Source organism: Dromiciops gliroides, chromosome 3 (genome assembly GCF_019393635.1).
Source record: "Dromiciops gliroides isolate mDroGli1 chromosome 3, mDroGli1.pri, whole genome shotgun sequence".
Classification (NCBI taxonomy): Eukaryota; Metazoa; Chordata; class Mammalia; order Microbiotheria; family Microbiotheriidae; genus Dromiciops; species Dromiciops gliroides.
In genome coordinates, this window is record NC_057863.1 from 244,826,551 (window position 1) to 244,843,864 (window position 17,314).

At 34.8% G+C, this 17,314-nt stretch overlaps 1 protein-coding gene across 1 annotated transcript in view; it reads right to left on the bottom strand.

Annotated features, from left to right (window-relative positions):
* Nucleotides 1-6,316: 6,316 nt before the first annotated feature.
* The window catches only part of NIPA1 (NIPA magnesium transporter 1), a 55,995-nt gene continuing 44,997 nt past the window's right edge, over nt 6,317-17,314 (bottom strand). The window contains exon 5 of the mRNA XM_043994354.1: nt 6,317-12,929. Within this exon, the coding sequence (XP_043850289.1) occupies nt 12,418-12,929 (512 nt within the window). The 3' untranslated portion in view covers nt 6,317-12,417. The remainder of the gene's footprint in view (nt 12,930-17,314) is intronic.

The window sequence follows — 17,314 nt, forward strand, 5'->3', positions numbered from 1 at the left end:
TTAGCGATAAGGGACTTTATGGCTCGGTTTTATTATTTCTATTAAGAAAAAAAGCATGCCACACAACTAGTTATGACTGGTGTTAATGATTTGTTTACAAACTCCAGCAATAACACCAGGGTTTAGTGAGTAGCTTATTATTTAACCAGATATAGATCTTCACCTGCCATTCGTCTTTGATGTGTAAATTTTTACTTTCCCTTTCAGCCTTCTGTAAAATTTTATTTTGCTGGTCCTGCCTATGTACCTGAAACCTATCTAAGGCTGTTGGAACCAGTACTCAGGGCCCAACTGGTTTTTTATATAAGAGGAGTTTATCCTCTTGGCATATAACAAACTGGGTTTTTGTTTTGTTTTTTTACAAGTCTGCATGTTCACGAGTATGATTAGTAGCAATAACTATCAAATGTATGGACAATTTTTATATCACTCTAAAGAAATTAGTTGCCAGTAATTTTAAGAATGAAATGTTTTCAGCAATATCTTGATTATTAAAAATCTATTTAAGCAAATTTTAATCTTCTTTTTCATCTTGAACTTGTTGCCTCAAGGTGAAAAGGAGTATAAAACAAAGAATGAAGGAGGGAGTTGTCTTCCTTTCCTCTTCTATGACATTATTTATTACCTTGGCAAGTAAAAGGAAGCAAGAATTATTACATAGACAAGGCTTCTACTACAAGAATAAAATAACCCTAAGAAAATTAAAATAGTTGGCATCAATAAACATTTATTGAGGGTCTACTATGTGCTAGGCACTATACTAAGTATTGGAATCAGGTTCACAAAATGTGTACAATATCAAAAGGTTTTTATATGTATTGGATTTAATGATTTTACCATGGATTGTTAAATTGGATAAAGAAAAAAAGGTTGAAACTTTAATCTGACATTCTTTTTCTGATATGTTACTATCACAGAGGTAGAAACTACGCTCTCTTTACCTCACAGGTGAGACACATTAATTCAATATTTGGTGCATTTCCCCTGAGGAGAAGAAAATTTTATTATTCGGTATAGAACACTTTTTTAATTGTTAAAAGATTAAAAAAAAGAAAGCAATAGCCTTCAATTATTTTGGAGTGTTTAAGGAGCAAGTTAATATTCTTCATTTCAGTATTAAAGACTTCTTTTCTAAGAGAAGGGCAGTTTTTGAACAGCATACCCCTTGGAAAAAGATCATTGCTCACATCACACCCCACTCCCACCCCCAACCATCTAACAGCTGGAGAATTACTAAGAGAGCAAAACCACAGCATGGGGGGGGGGGGAGGAAGATCTGGAACTTGAGGTTCAGATCTAATGAGAAGAAAGTTGATTATCCCACAGGTCCACTGTTTACTTTCTAGGGGGAGGACAAACCACAGGATGGCATGGGTTTGAGGCTAACTATAGGACCCTGTGGGCAAGATAGAGATTTACTCGAATAGCCAGGTGGAAGTTCTCTCCTGGCAATTCCAAGTTCTCTTTCATAGGGAGGTTAAATCATTTAAGGCAATGCTGAATTAACAGGATACTAGTGGAAAACGTGACCCATCAAATTAGAGCGTTGTGTTCCTTGTTTGGGGGTTAGTATGAGGGCTTTATGTGCTTTATTTATGGGCTCCATTGAATTCTTTGCACTTTCTGTGTTTATGCAGGGATGAAATAAAGGTTATTCTATCCATTTGCGTGTTACCTTAAGTGCTTTTTTTTAGAAACTAGGGACCCTTTTACTCACTTCTATGGAAATGTGAAAAAATACACATAAGATATATTGAGGATTTCCCAGAATGAACTGGTGGGGCAATCATGAGTCAAAAAGGAATTGCCTTTTTGAGTCAGCCCAAAAGATTGAACCCAGAGAGCAGGAGTCATAGAATGCAGCTTAAAAACATATCAGGGTATTTAGGATTCAATCAAGGCCCTTTTCAGAAGTAAATTTATTGCCCTGAATGCTTGTGTTAATATTAAGAGTTTACATTTTAAGAAAATTTAAATGAGTGAGTATAGTAAGTATATCAGAGGAAGGCAAGAGGAAAGTTGAAAAATCATTTTATCATAGATGAAACCAAGTTTTTTTAAGAACAAATAATAAGTTAATTAAATCCAAACAAGCAGAATTTTTTTTTAACCAAACTTGGAATTGGAAAGGCAATATAAATAGTAAATGTAAAAGAAACTGAGAAAGTTGTCACACCTTACTAATACAGCTATTTTTTCCAACAAAATTGAGGGCTTGAAAGAAATTAATGAATTTTTGCAAAGATATGGAATATTCAAATTGACAGGAAAAGAAAAAGAAAAATTAAGTCCTATTCCAATGAATATACAGATGACGTTATGCCAGCATAAACTCTCAAAGGCTCTACTTGCTTGGAAAGGGTTCAGGTACAGGCTTGGCAACAGATTGTCAGCTGAGAACCAGCCTGATCATTGAGAAACTCATAACCAGAAAACTGACCATCAGGTGATGAACAGTTTTTAGGTCATGGTAACCCTTGAAATTATTTATTTTTATATATGTGTGTGTGTGTGTGTGTGTGTGTATGTATATATATATATATATATGTATATACACACACACACACATATATGAGGGCACTAACAGCAATTTGAATGAAGGTTTACAATGTGAATTTTAAGAATTATAAAATGAAGGGGCAGCTAGGTGGCGAAGTGGATAAAGCACCAGCCCTGGACTTAGGAGGACCTGAGTTCAAATTCGGCCTCACACACTTGACATTTACTAGCTTTGTGACCCTGGGCAAATCACTTAACCCTCATGCCCCCCCCCCCAAAACCCAAAGAACTAGAAAACAAGACTGTGTCTCCAACTGTGTTAGTTTTGGTGAGTTGTTTTGCCACCGCATATTTTGTTGTTTTAAAGGATGGTTTCTTTGAGGTTGAGGGAAGACTAAATTGAGAAATGTGGGTGATATAAAAACAAAAGATATCGATAAAATTATTTTTAAAATATCCGTTTCAATTTCTACATTTCCATTTTATCTAGTGGTATGTTGAAAAGGATATTGGATTTGAAGTTGGGGAACTTGGGTTAAAAAAACACCAGCTCTTATTCAGTTTCCTTATCTATAAAATGAAGGTGTTAGATGACCTCCAGTCCCCTCTGGTTTTAAGTCTACAATCCTAATATCTAGCAGGAAAAGTCTGTCCAAATAAATGATGACACAGTAACTAAGCATCCACACTAAGAGAAAGAAGAGGAGAAAACCCATGCATAAGTCTTATGTATCTGAAAGACATTTATTAAAGGTTGTTCTGTCCAGCCTAAGGAGGGGTAGAGATCAGAGGTAAGGTGCTATGGTGCTCAAAATTTGTGTCCAGCCTTTTGTGGTGCATTGGTAGACAACTCCCAAGATAATTGCCCAGCTTTCTCCTTTTGTACATAATAAATCCCATCTCTGCTCTATCTTTGCTACTGCTGTATCTCCTTTTCTGGATTCCAAGATGGGGACTGGGAAGTTTGAGAATGAAAGACTTCTGTCATCCGCTTTCTTTTCTGTGTACCTCCATAGTTTTGCCTAAGCTAAATAGGCTTAGGACATGGCTAATTTTCTAGCTATATCACAGACATCATCGTGGACTAACAATTATATTTTGACCTCTTCACTTAATTTCTGATGTTAATTTTTGTAATATCTTTTTCCTGTTCTACAAGTGCTAGAATTGTTTTTAGTGGGAATGCTTCCAATGTACTCCATTGAGTATTACATTGGCTCTTGATTTAAGACAAATGTTTTTATTGTGCTGAGGAAAAATCCCTCTCTGCTTATTCATTCTAGCGTTTTTGTAAAAATGAATTTTTAAGGCTTTTTTTGGTCTCCATTGATATAATGATATGGCTATTTTAAAAATTAGTTTATGTAGTTAATGATAATAAAATATATTGATGAGTTTTATTCTTTCATCTGACCTGACTAAATAAGAGATCAACAAAAATAATGTAATTTTAATTTCATGTGTCCATATGCTATATAGGAAGGTATAAAACATTAAAGCTTAATGTTATAAGTAATAAAATTGATTTGTGTGATTTTATTTTTCTATGTGATTGACTGGAATTTCAATCTATATTAATATTCTAAAACAACATCAAATAGCAAGAAAACAAGGTATACTTATGGTTTTGTTTTTTTAAAAAAGAAGTCTGTTAAGTTTTTTACTTTCCTGGGATTTAACTGCATTATTATAACAGAGAAATTTTCTCTTTTGGAATTACCAGTTGCTTTCCCATTCTTCCTTTAAAAATATTATTTTTGTTTCTAATTTTGATATATGCCTTTTTGTTACTAAATATGGACATTTTATTGTTCCTTCTCCTTTTGTTAATTATAATCTGTATCTTTATGCCAAACAATTTTGTTTTTGTTACAGCTAACCAAATATTTACATGCCTTATTTTTTATATCTTTCAACATAGAATATAGACACATGAAATCTTAACTACATTGTTATTTTTGTTTATCATTAGGTTAGATTCCTCCTCTAGATTTTGTAGGTATCTTTACATGAGGCAGTTTGTTGATGAATTTGTTTAGGTTTTGTTTTGAAGTGGATTACTATTTTCAAATGATGTACTTTTTGTTTAGAAGGTATATCATTTGTGGATCCAACCCAATTGTTTTATATTTTTGTATCATTCTGGTCCAACTTTGACAGTTTTCCTGATAATTTTTGAAAAATCTAATTCATTTAACATGTTATTTTTTTCCTGAAGCTATAAAATTTTGTCTTTATAATTATGTAATTTTACAATTTTATGCTGTGGTGTATTGTATTTAGAATTTCCTTGTTGTATTCTACTTGTTGGGATGAGGGAGCAATTTCCTAGCTTGCAGCCTGCCTGGAGGTGATGGTAGGAAATTATATGGGAATGTATCAGAGACCTCTAAATCCACACAGACACCGAGGTAGGATGATAGAGATAAGACTGTCCCTGTGTGGAGAGGCGATAGATCTGTCAGTAGACCTTCCACATTCCAGTAGTGTGGCAACATCTATAGCCTCACCCACTCTTAGTTTTTCACTTGATCCTTCCAAGAGTTCCATTTTTCTCACCCCCCTCAAGCACTCTGACCCCCTCTATTCTCTCCTTTTTCCTCCTTTTTTGGTAGGATAGGGAGAGGGTTGGCCTGAATTTTTATATCTGTGGGGTTTAGAAGCTCTTGGATTCTTTCCACTTTGTCATCAAGGAAGTCCAATGACAGAATTTAGAGCTAGAAAAGGAACCTTAGCGAACAACTTAAAACATTTATTTTTACAGATGAGGGAACCAAGGCTCAGAGAGATTACGTGATTTGCTGAAGGTCACAAACCCTACAAACAGAAAAGCTAGGTTGTGTGACTCAAAATCTAGGGTGTCACTAGCCCGTAACTGACTCCCCTTCTAATTACCTTACCCTTGAATTTGCATATTCCTTTTTTCCCTTGTAAATCCTAGAAAATGGTTTGTGTTTTGTTTTGTTTTTTTTTTCTGTGATGTCTTAGTAAGAAGGGAAAGGAGAGAGTTGTGTTACAGTCACCCAGCTATGGTAGCAGTGGAAAAGAGGAAAAAGGTAATTAGGGGTTAAGCATTTCTGTATCTACAACAGATGCACAGTCTGGCACCTGGTGTGTACTTGAAGCCTTTCCAGTTTGGTAGGATCTGCCACGACTTGAATTTCATTCCACTCACACAGCCTTTGAGAATAGAGTCGGCATATAGGATCATCAGCCTAGAGTCATTTAGTCCAACCCCTCGTTTCACAGGAAAAGAACCCAGGGCTCAGAGAACTTGAGGAGTTTGTTCATGTTCGCACAGGTAGTTAGCACTTGAGGAGCATGGAACCGGGAATCCTTCCACTGTGCCACACAGCCCCTATGAACAACACAGGTGCCACAATGTTCTAAACGTTTAATTTTAGTGGTTCCATGAAGGTTTAACCCAAAGAACAAATGAATTTCTGGTCCAATCTCATTCTCTGGAATCGATGCTATGGTACGTATATACATAAAAATGACTTGTGAGAGAGGACACACACTTAAAAAGCTGTGCCAATTACCTTTAGCATTGAAAACTGTAATGTAAAAGACTGTCCTAACATATCAAAACAAACAGTATTGTTCTTTGCTACCAGAATGGAGTTGTCATTATTTGGTCCTGAAATGCACACTTCAGTGGTTCAATCCTTTCTTGCATAATTGAAACAGAAATTTAACACTTGAATGATCTCCTTTTATATACAGATACAAAAACCATTATACTGAAAGAATTCAAGTAATTTAAACCTTGTTCCTACAGAAATACTTCAAGTATGCAAAAAACAACAACGAAGTGTCAGCTAGAAATAAGTTATTTTATTTTAAAACACATTACAGGATAATAAATATATTATTGGAAAACTTAGTAAATAGCCTTTTATAATTTACATGAGGCAACTACAACATGCCAAGACTATCTTTTAAAAAGCAAAAGATAAGCAAGAATTCTTAGTCATTAACAAATGTATATACAGTATTTGGAGGCTAATAAAATAGGTCTTTTTGATCTCTCGATACAACCACACTAAAATAACATTTATGTAACCAAATGCAATTATGCCTTTTTATGTTCTAGACTATCCCCCCACCCCAATTCCCATTTTACATTCCAATTTCCAGGAAGACAATATTTAAATTTTTTAAAAAACCACACTCAGGAAGTTACTATGCAAATAGCATCCTTTTCCCCCCAAAGTGCAGACCATCTACATGGAAAAGCATTAGATCTGTAATTTCTCAGAAAATAAAATAATCCCCACTTTTCATTGTGATAATTTGGCACTAATAATTTAGGAACTTCTGACATTTACCATAGTGAATGCAAAATACATCAGAAATGTGTCAGAGCGGTAAACACTGTGCTCCAGGATATCAAAGACTTAATTATAAAGACTGGACTCCTTGAAGGCAGGACATTAAGCATAATTGATTACAAATTTGTTCTAACAGGAAATTTCACCATTTTTACAGGTTATATTATAAACTCTCTAAAGAACATAAATCTAGGTAGATTTCAAAAGCCTTATAAAGACCTCTGTTTAAGTTAGATCAGAGTGTTTCATCATGCAAACAAAATCTGACCTTTCAGTGCAACTCTGTTTTTTAAATCTGTTTTCTTTTTTCTTTACCTTGAGACTCTTAACAGGATAATATAAAACCTTTACTTTTTTGGAAAAAAAAGAAAAGAAAATTAAAACTTCCTATTTTTACATAAATTTAATCCAGTATTTTTTTTCCTTTCTCAGTGCTCAAAATTACTCTATTACAAATCAGCCATGTTAGGAGACACTGTCAAGTTGCAGTTTGATTTTTGTCATTTAATATAGTGTTTTTATTCTGTAGTTATCAAAATACTCCAAAATGTGAACCAAACCTCAAAACAACTTATGTGAAGAATTATCCCCATTTGATGTATGGGAACCTGAGGCACAGAGGTTAGTTTACTTTCATAGAGTTGCGCAAGTCACAGGCATAAAACAGAATAAAAGAACAAATAAACCCTTACTCTTGGTTCTGTAATCTATGCCCTCAGCCATATTGCTTCTCATATCAGTGACATCAATTAAAGGACCCATCTTCTATTAAAAATCTGGTATCTGCTATAGAAATTTTAATTGTTATTTGGAAACCTAAGTTTTTCATATGTAATTTAACTTGTTTAAAACACAAGAGTTTGTGTTGCTTTAGTAATATGCCAGAAGTTTATATTTTTTTAAAAACCCAACCTTGAATATTATTAGGCCAATTCTTATTTCTAGTCATATTAATTTTGATCTTTTCATACACACAATGGAGGAACAACAATCTAGCTTTATTTATAAAGCTCAGCTACACTAAAAAATATATCCTAAAGACTAATCCACAGTAAAAGCAACATAATATACACCTAAGGAATATAAAATAGGTTGAGGTATATTATACCATCAACTCTCTTATCATGAGATAATGTTCCATTTACCAATTCTGAATCTTTTTTTTTCTTTTGGATTCAGAACTGATATAACTCTTGCCCTTAATATGAATTTAAATAAACCCTAAAATAATCAAAGATTGCTTTTCTAAAGGAAGGAAGACTAAGTGTTAGGAGTCAACAATATACTTTTACTCCCTGAGATGGCAGGATATGAATAGTAGATCAAAATCTGCTTGGTGAGTAAATTACTTTCTGAGTGTCAGGTACTTTGGGAAGTGCAGTCTTTCCTTTCAGGACAGCAAGCCACAATAGTTAAAACCTGTTAAGCCTAAATCAGGGTAACAGAGGTATCAAAAGGTCTGGATCTCAAACACACACACACTCCTTTCCTTCTCTGCTTCTTTGAAATTCATTTTAGATACTGAGAAAGGAAGCCATCAAAACATACTTACTCTTGGTGAGTAGCCACTCTCCCCTGGAAAACAATATGACTATTTTGACAGCTTAGAGTTTGACCATATTAAATGATAATAAAGTTGCCTTCGAATTAATATATCTCAAAAGAACTTATACTCAGAAAGTAATTTATCCATCTGGCAGGAGCTATCCATTATTTATTAAGTGTTTACCTGTTGTGGGATAAAGAAGATGAAAACTGACAGCACATTTTAATAGTGACATCTTATACCAGAAAACAGGAAAATGGAATAAAAAACACAGCTGAAGAAAAGAGTAACACTGCTTGGATGAAACAAGGGAAGTGAGCCACAAGTACAACACACAAAAAAAGAAGGCTAAAGATAGTCTTGATAAATGGGAACTACAAGAATATTGCTTATTTCTGAACCAATAACAAAACATTTCATTATCATTCTACTCTGAAAAGGCTGTGGTTACAGTGCAAGTGATGAACAAGGCCACTAGAAAATCATGGATTCCTTCCCAAAGGCTCTAGATTTTGTCATTCCCATTGTTGTCTAGATGAGTATTTGGCAGTTAGCAGGCTGCCTTTTCTCTATAAAAAGGAAGTGAGAATGAAGAAAAACTTTTGGTGTGGCCTATCAGCTTGGGGTCTGAAGACAGATTCATCATGGTCCTAATATTTCATAGAAAATCAGGGTTTAAAAAAAAAGGTCAGAAAAAAAAATTAAGATGAGGGAACAAGGCACCATCCAGGCAGGAGGACAACTGTCCCTAAATGTATGTCATTATAAATCTAAACATGCTAATCTAATTATAATTTCAGCCAAAAACTTGGAAGATGCTCAGGAGGTTGAAAGAGGTATGTGTGAGGGTACACTGGTAATTTTGTGGATTTTTATAAAAAGAAAAACAGAAGATAAAACATATCATGGTGCTACAACTTACCATCCCACAATGCAAATGCCTTCCCTCTAAGATCATCTACAATTTATACATACTGTCTATATCTTATTTGTAAATAGTAGTTTCCATGTTGTCTCCTCAACTAGACTAAGAGCTCCTTGAAAGCAGGGGCTGTTTTTTGCCTTTCTTTGTATCCTCAGTGCATAGGAGAGTGACTGGCACATAGTAGGTGCTTAATAAATGTCTCTTCAATTTATTTTACTTTGAAGCTACATTTTAAAATTAATAGTGTTCTCTTCCCAAATAATAATAAAAGAGAAGATACTGAAATGATGCAGTTTCTATTTGCTTCTGGAAAGGGTCATCTCTGAGAACTGCCCTATTTTCTTCTACCTATTCCATAAGTTTTAATTAAACTGAAAACACAATTCTATCCATTTTCCCATTCTATTTCTAAATTAATTTAAAATTAACAACGTATAGAAGGCTGCTTGAAATCAAATGTTATTTACTCTGTGCTTAGCTTCAAGCTTACCAGATAGGTTTTTTTTAACTTGATAGTATTTCTAATGGACTAGTAATAATAACTCTGTATGATTTGGCCAAGTAGGAGTAGGCCTCTGCTGATAAGATACTTTTTAGCATAAACTAGGATTTAAATCCTCTCTGGATCAGGGGTTTTCTGGGGAATATAGGGGGTCTACTTAGAATTAGTCTAGTACCTAAATATAGTTAGCTGTTTGGGGAAACTTCAAATACTCTATTTTTATTTCGACATTCAGTCTTACATAAAATCTCAGGAAATGGTATTCAAACTGTCATTTCTAAACACCCATGATATTTATAGTTCTCGAGTAAAATATAATAAAGTATGCAAAAGTTTAGAAGCTTCTTCGTCCTTCACATACCAGGTTTGACAAAGAACAAAGGATATCTACATCACACATGAAAATTCCCCTCAACTTATCGTTGTACCATAATAGGAAAATATGCTGTGAGGCACAGCAATGGAGAGAGAGAGAGAAAGGGGGAGAGAGAGGGAGAGAGAGAGAGAGAGAGAGAATATTGCCAATATGACCTGTTCTGAAAATTGAACATATGAAATCATTGATTAAGGTTTGCATTGCTAAGTATTTTGTGCTAAATCACAATTCCCTTCTAAAAGCCAAATAAAATACCCCTTAGTAGAAACTGAGCATTTATGGTGGGTGAGTTAACAATAACAAAGTAAGATTTATAACTTTTTTAAAGTTCCATCACAGTATGTGTCCTTATTTACAAATTCCGTCCATAAAATCTAGCTCCTATTTTAATTATTTTTCTTTACATCAAGTAATAGTCTAATTTTATTTATTCTCTCTGCATCAAGTTCCTGACAATTTCATAGTCCTGTTATTTAACAGGACTTTTCAGTTGATATTTTTGAGTTTCTTTATATTCTTTGACATTTATAGGTAACTTTGACTCCTCCTAGGAACCATTGGTTTTGCCCTGCAGTCAGAAGTTAATAAAATAGCTATTTTTTTCTTTATCCTAACTCTTCATTTTCTTTATTTCTTTGTTAAATTAAAATATCAGACAATGATGCAAGTGACATTTTGCTGGGATTTCTGTCACAATGTATTTCACTTAGCATTTTTAATTATAGAATCATAAGCATAATCAATATACTGGTATAATGAAGTGCTAATTTGCGAAGTCTAATGAATGAAAGGTTAGAAGAGTAAGTCTTATACTGGACAACAAACCCACTCAGCTATGGTTGTCCATTATTGCTATGAACTCTTTAGAAAAGTTGGCTTGCTTCTCAATTTATAGAAATTGTCTTTAGCTTGTTCTTTGTCTTTTTCAGAGCTCTTTGTTTCAAGAAACTTAATCTCTGCAGTAGTTTGCAGTTTTCTCTCTCTCTTTTGAAAGCATCAGAATCTAGCAAATAAGGAGTTATTTCTGAAAAGCCATTTAGTCAAGATAAACATTTCTTCCAGAAAGAAATCATTACCCTTCAGAATCAAAGAATTTAAGGCTAGAATTTGGAACTGATATCCATTACATAAGCTGAATTGCAAAACGAGATGTCCATACATACCCAGTTGTCTTCAGTCTGATAATAGCTATATACTAAAGAAATCCAAATAGCTCTGAAGTGGTCTTAGCTTTGACTACCTTCCCAGAAACACATTGCTTTTTTCTGGATGATTTATGCATTTAGAATTTGAGAACATCCAAAGAAACTGTATTATTTTAATCCATGTAATGTTATTTTTTTAAAAAGTTATTTTTTTTCATTAGCTCAGTCAAATTAAGGGGTATTTTTAAAAGGCAAAGGCACTGAAACATTTAAATTCTTGACATCTATTGCAAAAAATCTAGTACATAATTTATTTCTTTTCTTTCCCCATCATTTCCTTATTTCTTTTTCTCTCTCCCTCTCCAATGTTTGCCTTTAATTGATCTTGGAGACCTAAAAAAGAAGATTTAAAATTAATTTTAGTGGTTATCTTTTATTTGAATAAATACCTGAATTTTATGTCAGAGCCACATATATAATTCAGAAAGACAAACGTGGAAGTGGTCGCTAAACTATTAGATTTCAAGATTATGGTCCAATTAACTTTATGTCCTTTTCCAATGTAAGTATCTAATAAATGAGAACATTCAGCATCACAAGAAGAAAAGGGAGCACCATCTCTTTTGTTCTATTTAAATTGGCTTTTGAACTTTTTTTTTTTTTAAAGGAAATGACATTCTTGAAAGCTTCCTGGTTAATGACAATGAGAAACAGAAGACTGGTTAACAGAGAAGTGTGATGCCTAGACTGACATGATATTCCATGATGCTGAACGAGAAACCTCAGACATTTGGGGAGGGATTTGATTTTCAGGAGAGGCAGCGCATCAATCTCTATGCTGTTTCAACTCTTGGCCCTTCTGCTGACGATAGCCACTATAGTGCTGATGAATGCCATATGTAGTGGTGATTTTAGGGATATGGACGTTTGTTCACTAGGAATTTGACAGAGGCCACCTACTAATTCCACCAACAACTCAAACATCTGAGATGCTTACATATTTTGGTCTCTGCAAACCTAGGTCAAATTCAGACCAGTAACCATATCCCACTACCCGTTCCCTGAGCCACCCAATACCCATAAATGTATTTTAATCAGTTTTCATGTTAGGTTTATTCATCTCCCCAAGGTTGAAATTGAACTCTTTGAAGACTTGTATAAGGACAATGCCAATGGAAACAGTAGTAAATCCACATGCCATTCCCAAGAAATCTACTAGTCCTACATTACTCCATTCCCGAAAAAGAATTGCTGAGGCCAACAAGACCAAAGTGGTGAATACAACATAATAGATGGCACCAAATACAGATGAATCAAAGCACTCAAGTGCCTTATTAATATACCGAAACTGAATGATGATACTACAGCCAAGTACAGCTAAAAGGACCAGACAAAGGTATAGGGCTCTTTGACTCGATGGATTGTTATGAAAGATATCTTGAGCAGCTAGCCCGATTCCTTTAGTACTTGGTACAGTGAAACTCCCCAACAATGAGCAAATACTGATGTACACCATGATATTGGTAGGTCCATGGGCTGGTGCTATCCAAAAGATGAGAAGCAGCAGCATGAGGAGCACTATGCACAGGTAGCCAACAAACACTGAAAGACAAATAACACATTGTTAATTAAAGAGAAAAATAAAATATGAATGAATCACATGGCACACTTTAAAAAATGATAAAAGCAAACATCACAAATTAATTAAACCAGCCAAGTATGACACTGTGACATTAACCACTCTTTTTTAAAATATATATATTTTTTTTTTCTTTTTCTGGGCAATGGGGGTTAAGTGACTTGCCCAGGGTCACACAGGTAGTAAGTCAAGTGTCTGAGGCCGGATTTGAACTCAGGTACTCCTGAATCCAAGGCCAGTGCTTTATCCACTGCGCCACCCCATTAACCACTCTTAATCAACTCTCATTAGATTGTAGTATGTATAATCCTCTAGCCAGATAAATAAACTTTTATTGTTTCCCTCTTTCTGTTCTAACATTCTGTTTCTATATCACTTCTTGCATCAATGGATGTATGATCCATATCATAGCTATGACTATGATACCATCAGTATTCCCTCTACCATTATACCGTTGCAATGTCTTCTCTTTCCACAAAATTTTCTTGTTTTCTCATAAATCCTTCATTGAGGAGCTATCCTAACCCTAGGGCCAATTGTCTTTTTCCTCCTATTCTCTTTGGTAATATACATCTTGTGGTATATGACTGTACCACTTGGGCTGACCATCTGTCATCTCTTAGTCTCAATATTTGACTGGTACCTTTCTTATTTAAATCATGTGTATCCTCAGTAATTATCTTTTATACTGCTTCTCATGCTTAACCCATGTTTGATAGCATGCTGTAGCTTGACACCCACTAGATTTCTGTCCACTGACCTTGGAGTTGGCATTTTAACTTTTGATATGATTGAATTCAGTGATTTGTAGTCATGTGCCAGGAGTATACTAGTATTAGAGAGTCTTTTATCACCAAAGCAGGCATTCTGAGATCACTGAAAGCATTATGCAATTTCCCAAAAGATCCCTACTCCAAACTTCTCAATTTTTGGCTTACCTCATTATCCATCTGCCGAGAGTCATCTGGTAGATCAATGGATATATCACTTGACCCAGAGTCAGGAAGATCTAAGTTCAAATGCAGCCCCAGATACTAGCTGTGGGACCCTGGGCAAGTCACTTAACTTGTTTGTCTCAGTTTCATCAACTGTAAAAATGGGGATAATAACAGCACCTACCTCATACAGGTATAGTGTGAGGATCAAATGAGATACTTGTAAAAGCAACACCAAAAACCCCTTACCATAGTGCCTGGCACACAGGAGGAGCTATATAATTAAAATACCCTTCCCTTTTCAATTCCCATCTATGGCATACATTAGTAGATGGCCTAATTCAATTAATCACCCATTTTACTACATAGCAATAAGAGCAACATGAGATGTTTTTATCCCCAAAATTGATGATTAAGACCTATTTCTTACTTATGACTATGGATCACTGAGCAGAATGTATAGTACCAGAATTCAGTATAACTAATACAATGTTATATGTGAATAGAAACAACTGAAGAACTTCTCTATTAATAATTTATCTTCTTGTTTACATGTAATGGAAGACAAATTTCATGATACAAGAGAATATTTGTGGTGAATACATCTTTCTATTTCAACACTTTGATTGATGCCAGTACTCAGTGTATCACTAAACAATGATCTCAGTAGATACATCAATCTTAGAGATTTGTATGATAATGATGTATGCATGAGAAACCTTCTCTGTGGATGTGTGAGGATACATTTTTGTTCTAATTTAAATGCTTTTCTGAAATCACATACTGAGGGAAATCTTATATTTTTCTCACACTCTCAGTCAGCTGGTAGGATTGTATAAATGTGCTCTGCAAATGTATTTCTATTTCCTCCTCATCTTTTTATCAGAAATATCCTTGATGAAATTATGGCTCATTTTATAGATAAGGGAAAAGTCCTTTAGACACAGGCTATCCTATGTAGTTGCTAATATCTACTCAGTCACTTTCTGAAAAAAGCACCACCTGTGATATATAATTTTATAATCTTTATCTTTGAGTTCAAGAGAATCTATCCCTGCATACCTGTAGCATTGCGCCATCTCCAGCAAAAATTTCTTCCATAAGTGCTTGATCAAGTTCAACTGCTCGTATAAACTTCACACTTCTCCCTATGATAATACATTTGTTGCAAGAGGGGATGGTATTCAAATGTGATGGTCCATATTGTGGCCAATGAGAATAAAATGGAGAGAGGAAGCAGACCTGTGAATTCAATGGTATAAGGGACTTCCAAATGAGGAAATTCTATCCAGGTAGTTTGACAGAGAGCTGCCTAAAGCACTGAGAGGTCAAGGGTCACGAATCCAGCTGTGTCCAAGGCTGCACCTGAGCCCAGGTATTCTTGGCTCTGAGGTTGGTATTCTATTACCTACACTACCTCTTGCCAATGAAAATAGATCACTAGAAAATAAGTTAGCAGATAGTTCCATTTCTTGTTTTATCCTCCTGGTTACAAATACTCTTAGGATAATTTGACTTACTTAAACATATCAGTGGCTGAAATCTCTACTGTTATTTTTTTCTGAATTAAAAATAACTTAGAGCATCAGATTTCCTGGCATGGGAATTACTTAAGGCCGAGATGAACCTACCAGGGCTAAAGCTAAGATCAGGTCTTAAAGCTAGGCCCAAAATGGATTGTCCTTTGAGAAGGAAAGTAAGATAACAAATGCTGTGGAGTGAATTAAAAATAAGACCTGCCAAGTATATGCTTAAACACTAAAAGTCAATGCAGTTGGATAAACAGTGAGAGGCCAGAAGAGAAAGGAAGAGATGAGAAGTAGAATTAGCATTTGGATTTCTACATGAGATTGACTAAAAAACCAGAACCGACAGTAATACTCTTTAGATTAAGGATCAAATGTACTTAAGGCAGCATTATATCCAAAAAGCCAGGGAAAACCATAGAAAAGGCAGAATCTGCTCCTACAGCAAAAAAGCCAGTTTTGGAAGCTCTGAGAACAGGAACAGCAAATAAGCAAATAAGTTGCTGGCAGAAACTATAAACATTACTGTTCAAAGAAGCCCCTTTCTTCTTTTTTTGATCTCTTTGGAGTATAGAACTAGAAACAAGTCATAGAGCATGTGGTAAAAATTATTTGTGGTAAAGATTAATATTCCTGTTTTTAGCTAACTCATTTGGGAGGGGCCACACCTGGCCCACCCCGAGGTTATGCATGCCACTGAGCTCAGAAAGGCAGCTTTTGAAGGACCTCCCCTTTTGGGGAAGGAGAGATTGAAGGATCCCTGAAGGGAGGCAGGCTGCTTCTGGAACAGTAACCATCTTTCAGAACTCGGCCTTTTTCCTTCTTGGCCCTTGACTGGTGGTGCATGTTCATGCTCTGTCTTGGTGACCACTGTTTTGGTGGCGCGTGTTTGTGTTCAGTGTGGTGACTGTGGTCCTGGTGGCGCTCAAGCAACCTTAGATTGGCGGGCTGTTCAGGTGTTGGGTGAGTTACTTACGGAAAACCCTAAATTCCTTTGAACTAGCTTAATAAGAAAACAATCTGGGGATTGCATAGGCTAAGTTTAGAGTTAAGAATATCTATCTGTATTTCTATTTTCCTATTTCCTTATCTTTGATTTTTATTAGTTTCACCTTTGTTGTTTAATTAATTACTAAGTAATAAAATCTGATCCTTTTGTGAAATAAAGCTTAGAGGTTCCTTTCTTATTGGCCTGGGAGAAATAGCTAAAAAGGGCAGTTCAGAGGGGAGGGTTAAACTTAAAAGGTCCCTCATATTTCTGGGACCCCAATATTAAGGCAAATCACCCAAATAATGCTCCATATAGCAAATTTTGGCCCTCACAGGCATAAGCAATTTAGTAACTTTGGGGGCAAAATTCCAAACTTTTCTAGAATGGCTGTACCAGTAATAATTTTGTTTTCCCTTTGAATATGCTTATTTACTCAATTTCTTTTGCGTCTTATTTGTTATGACTAGCATTTCAAACACTACATCAAATAACAATGTGAAAATAAACTTCTTTGCTTTACACCTGATCTTGCTGGAAAGTCTTCTCGTTTATCACCATTCTATATAATGCTGAATTGTGGTTGTAAATAGATACTACTCAGTCCTAATAGAAACAGTCCATTTATTGTGGCGTTCCCTAGTATTTTTTTTTAAAGAAATAAATGTTGTATCTTGCCAAAAGATTTTTGTGGCTCTACTAATATAATCATGTGACTTTTATATAAGGGACATTATTAATATCCCTTATATTGATAAATTTCCTAATATTGAACCAACTTTACATTAGTATAAATCTAATCTTATAATAGTGTATGACCTTTGTGATATGTTATCTTCTCATTTTTCATATTTTATTTAAAAATTTATATCAACATATTCATTGGGCATATTACTCTA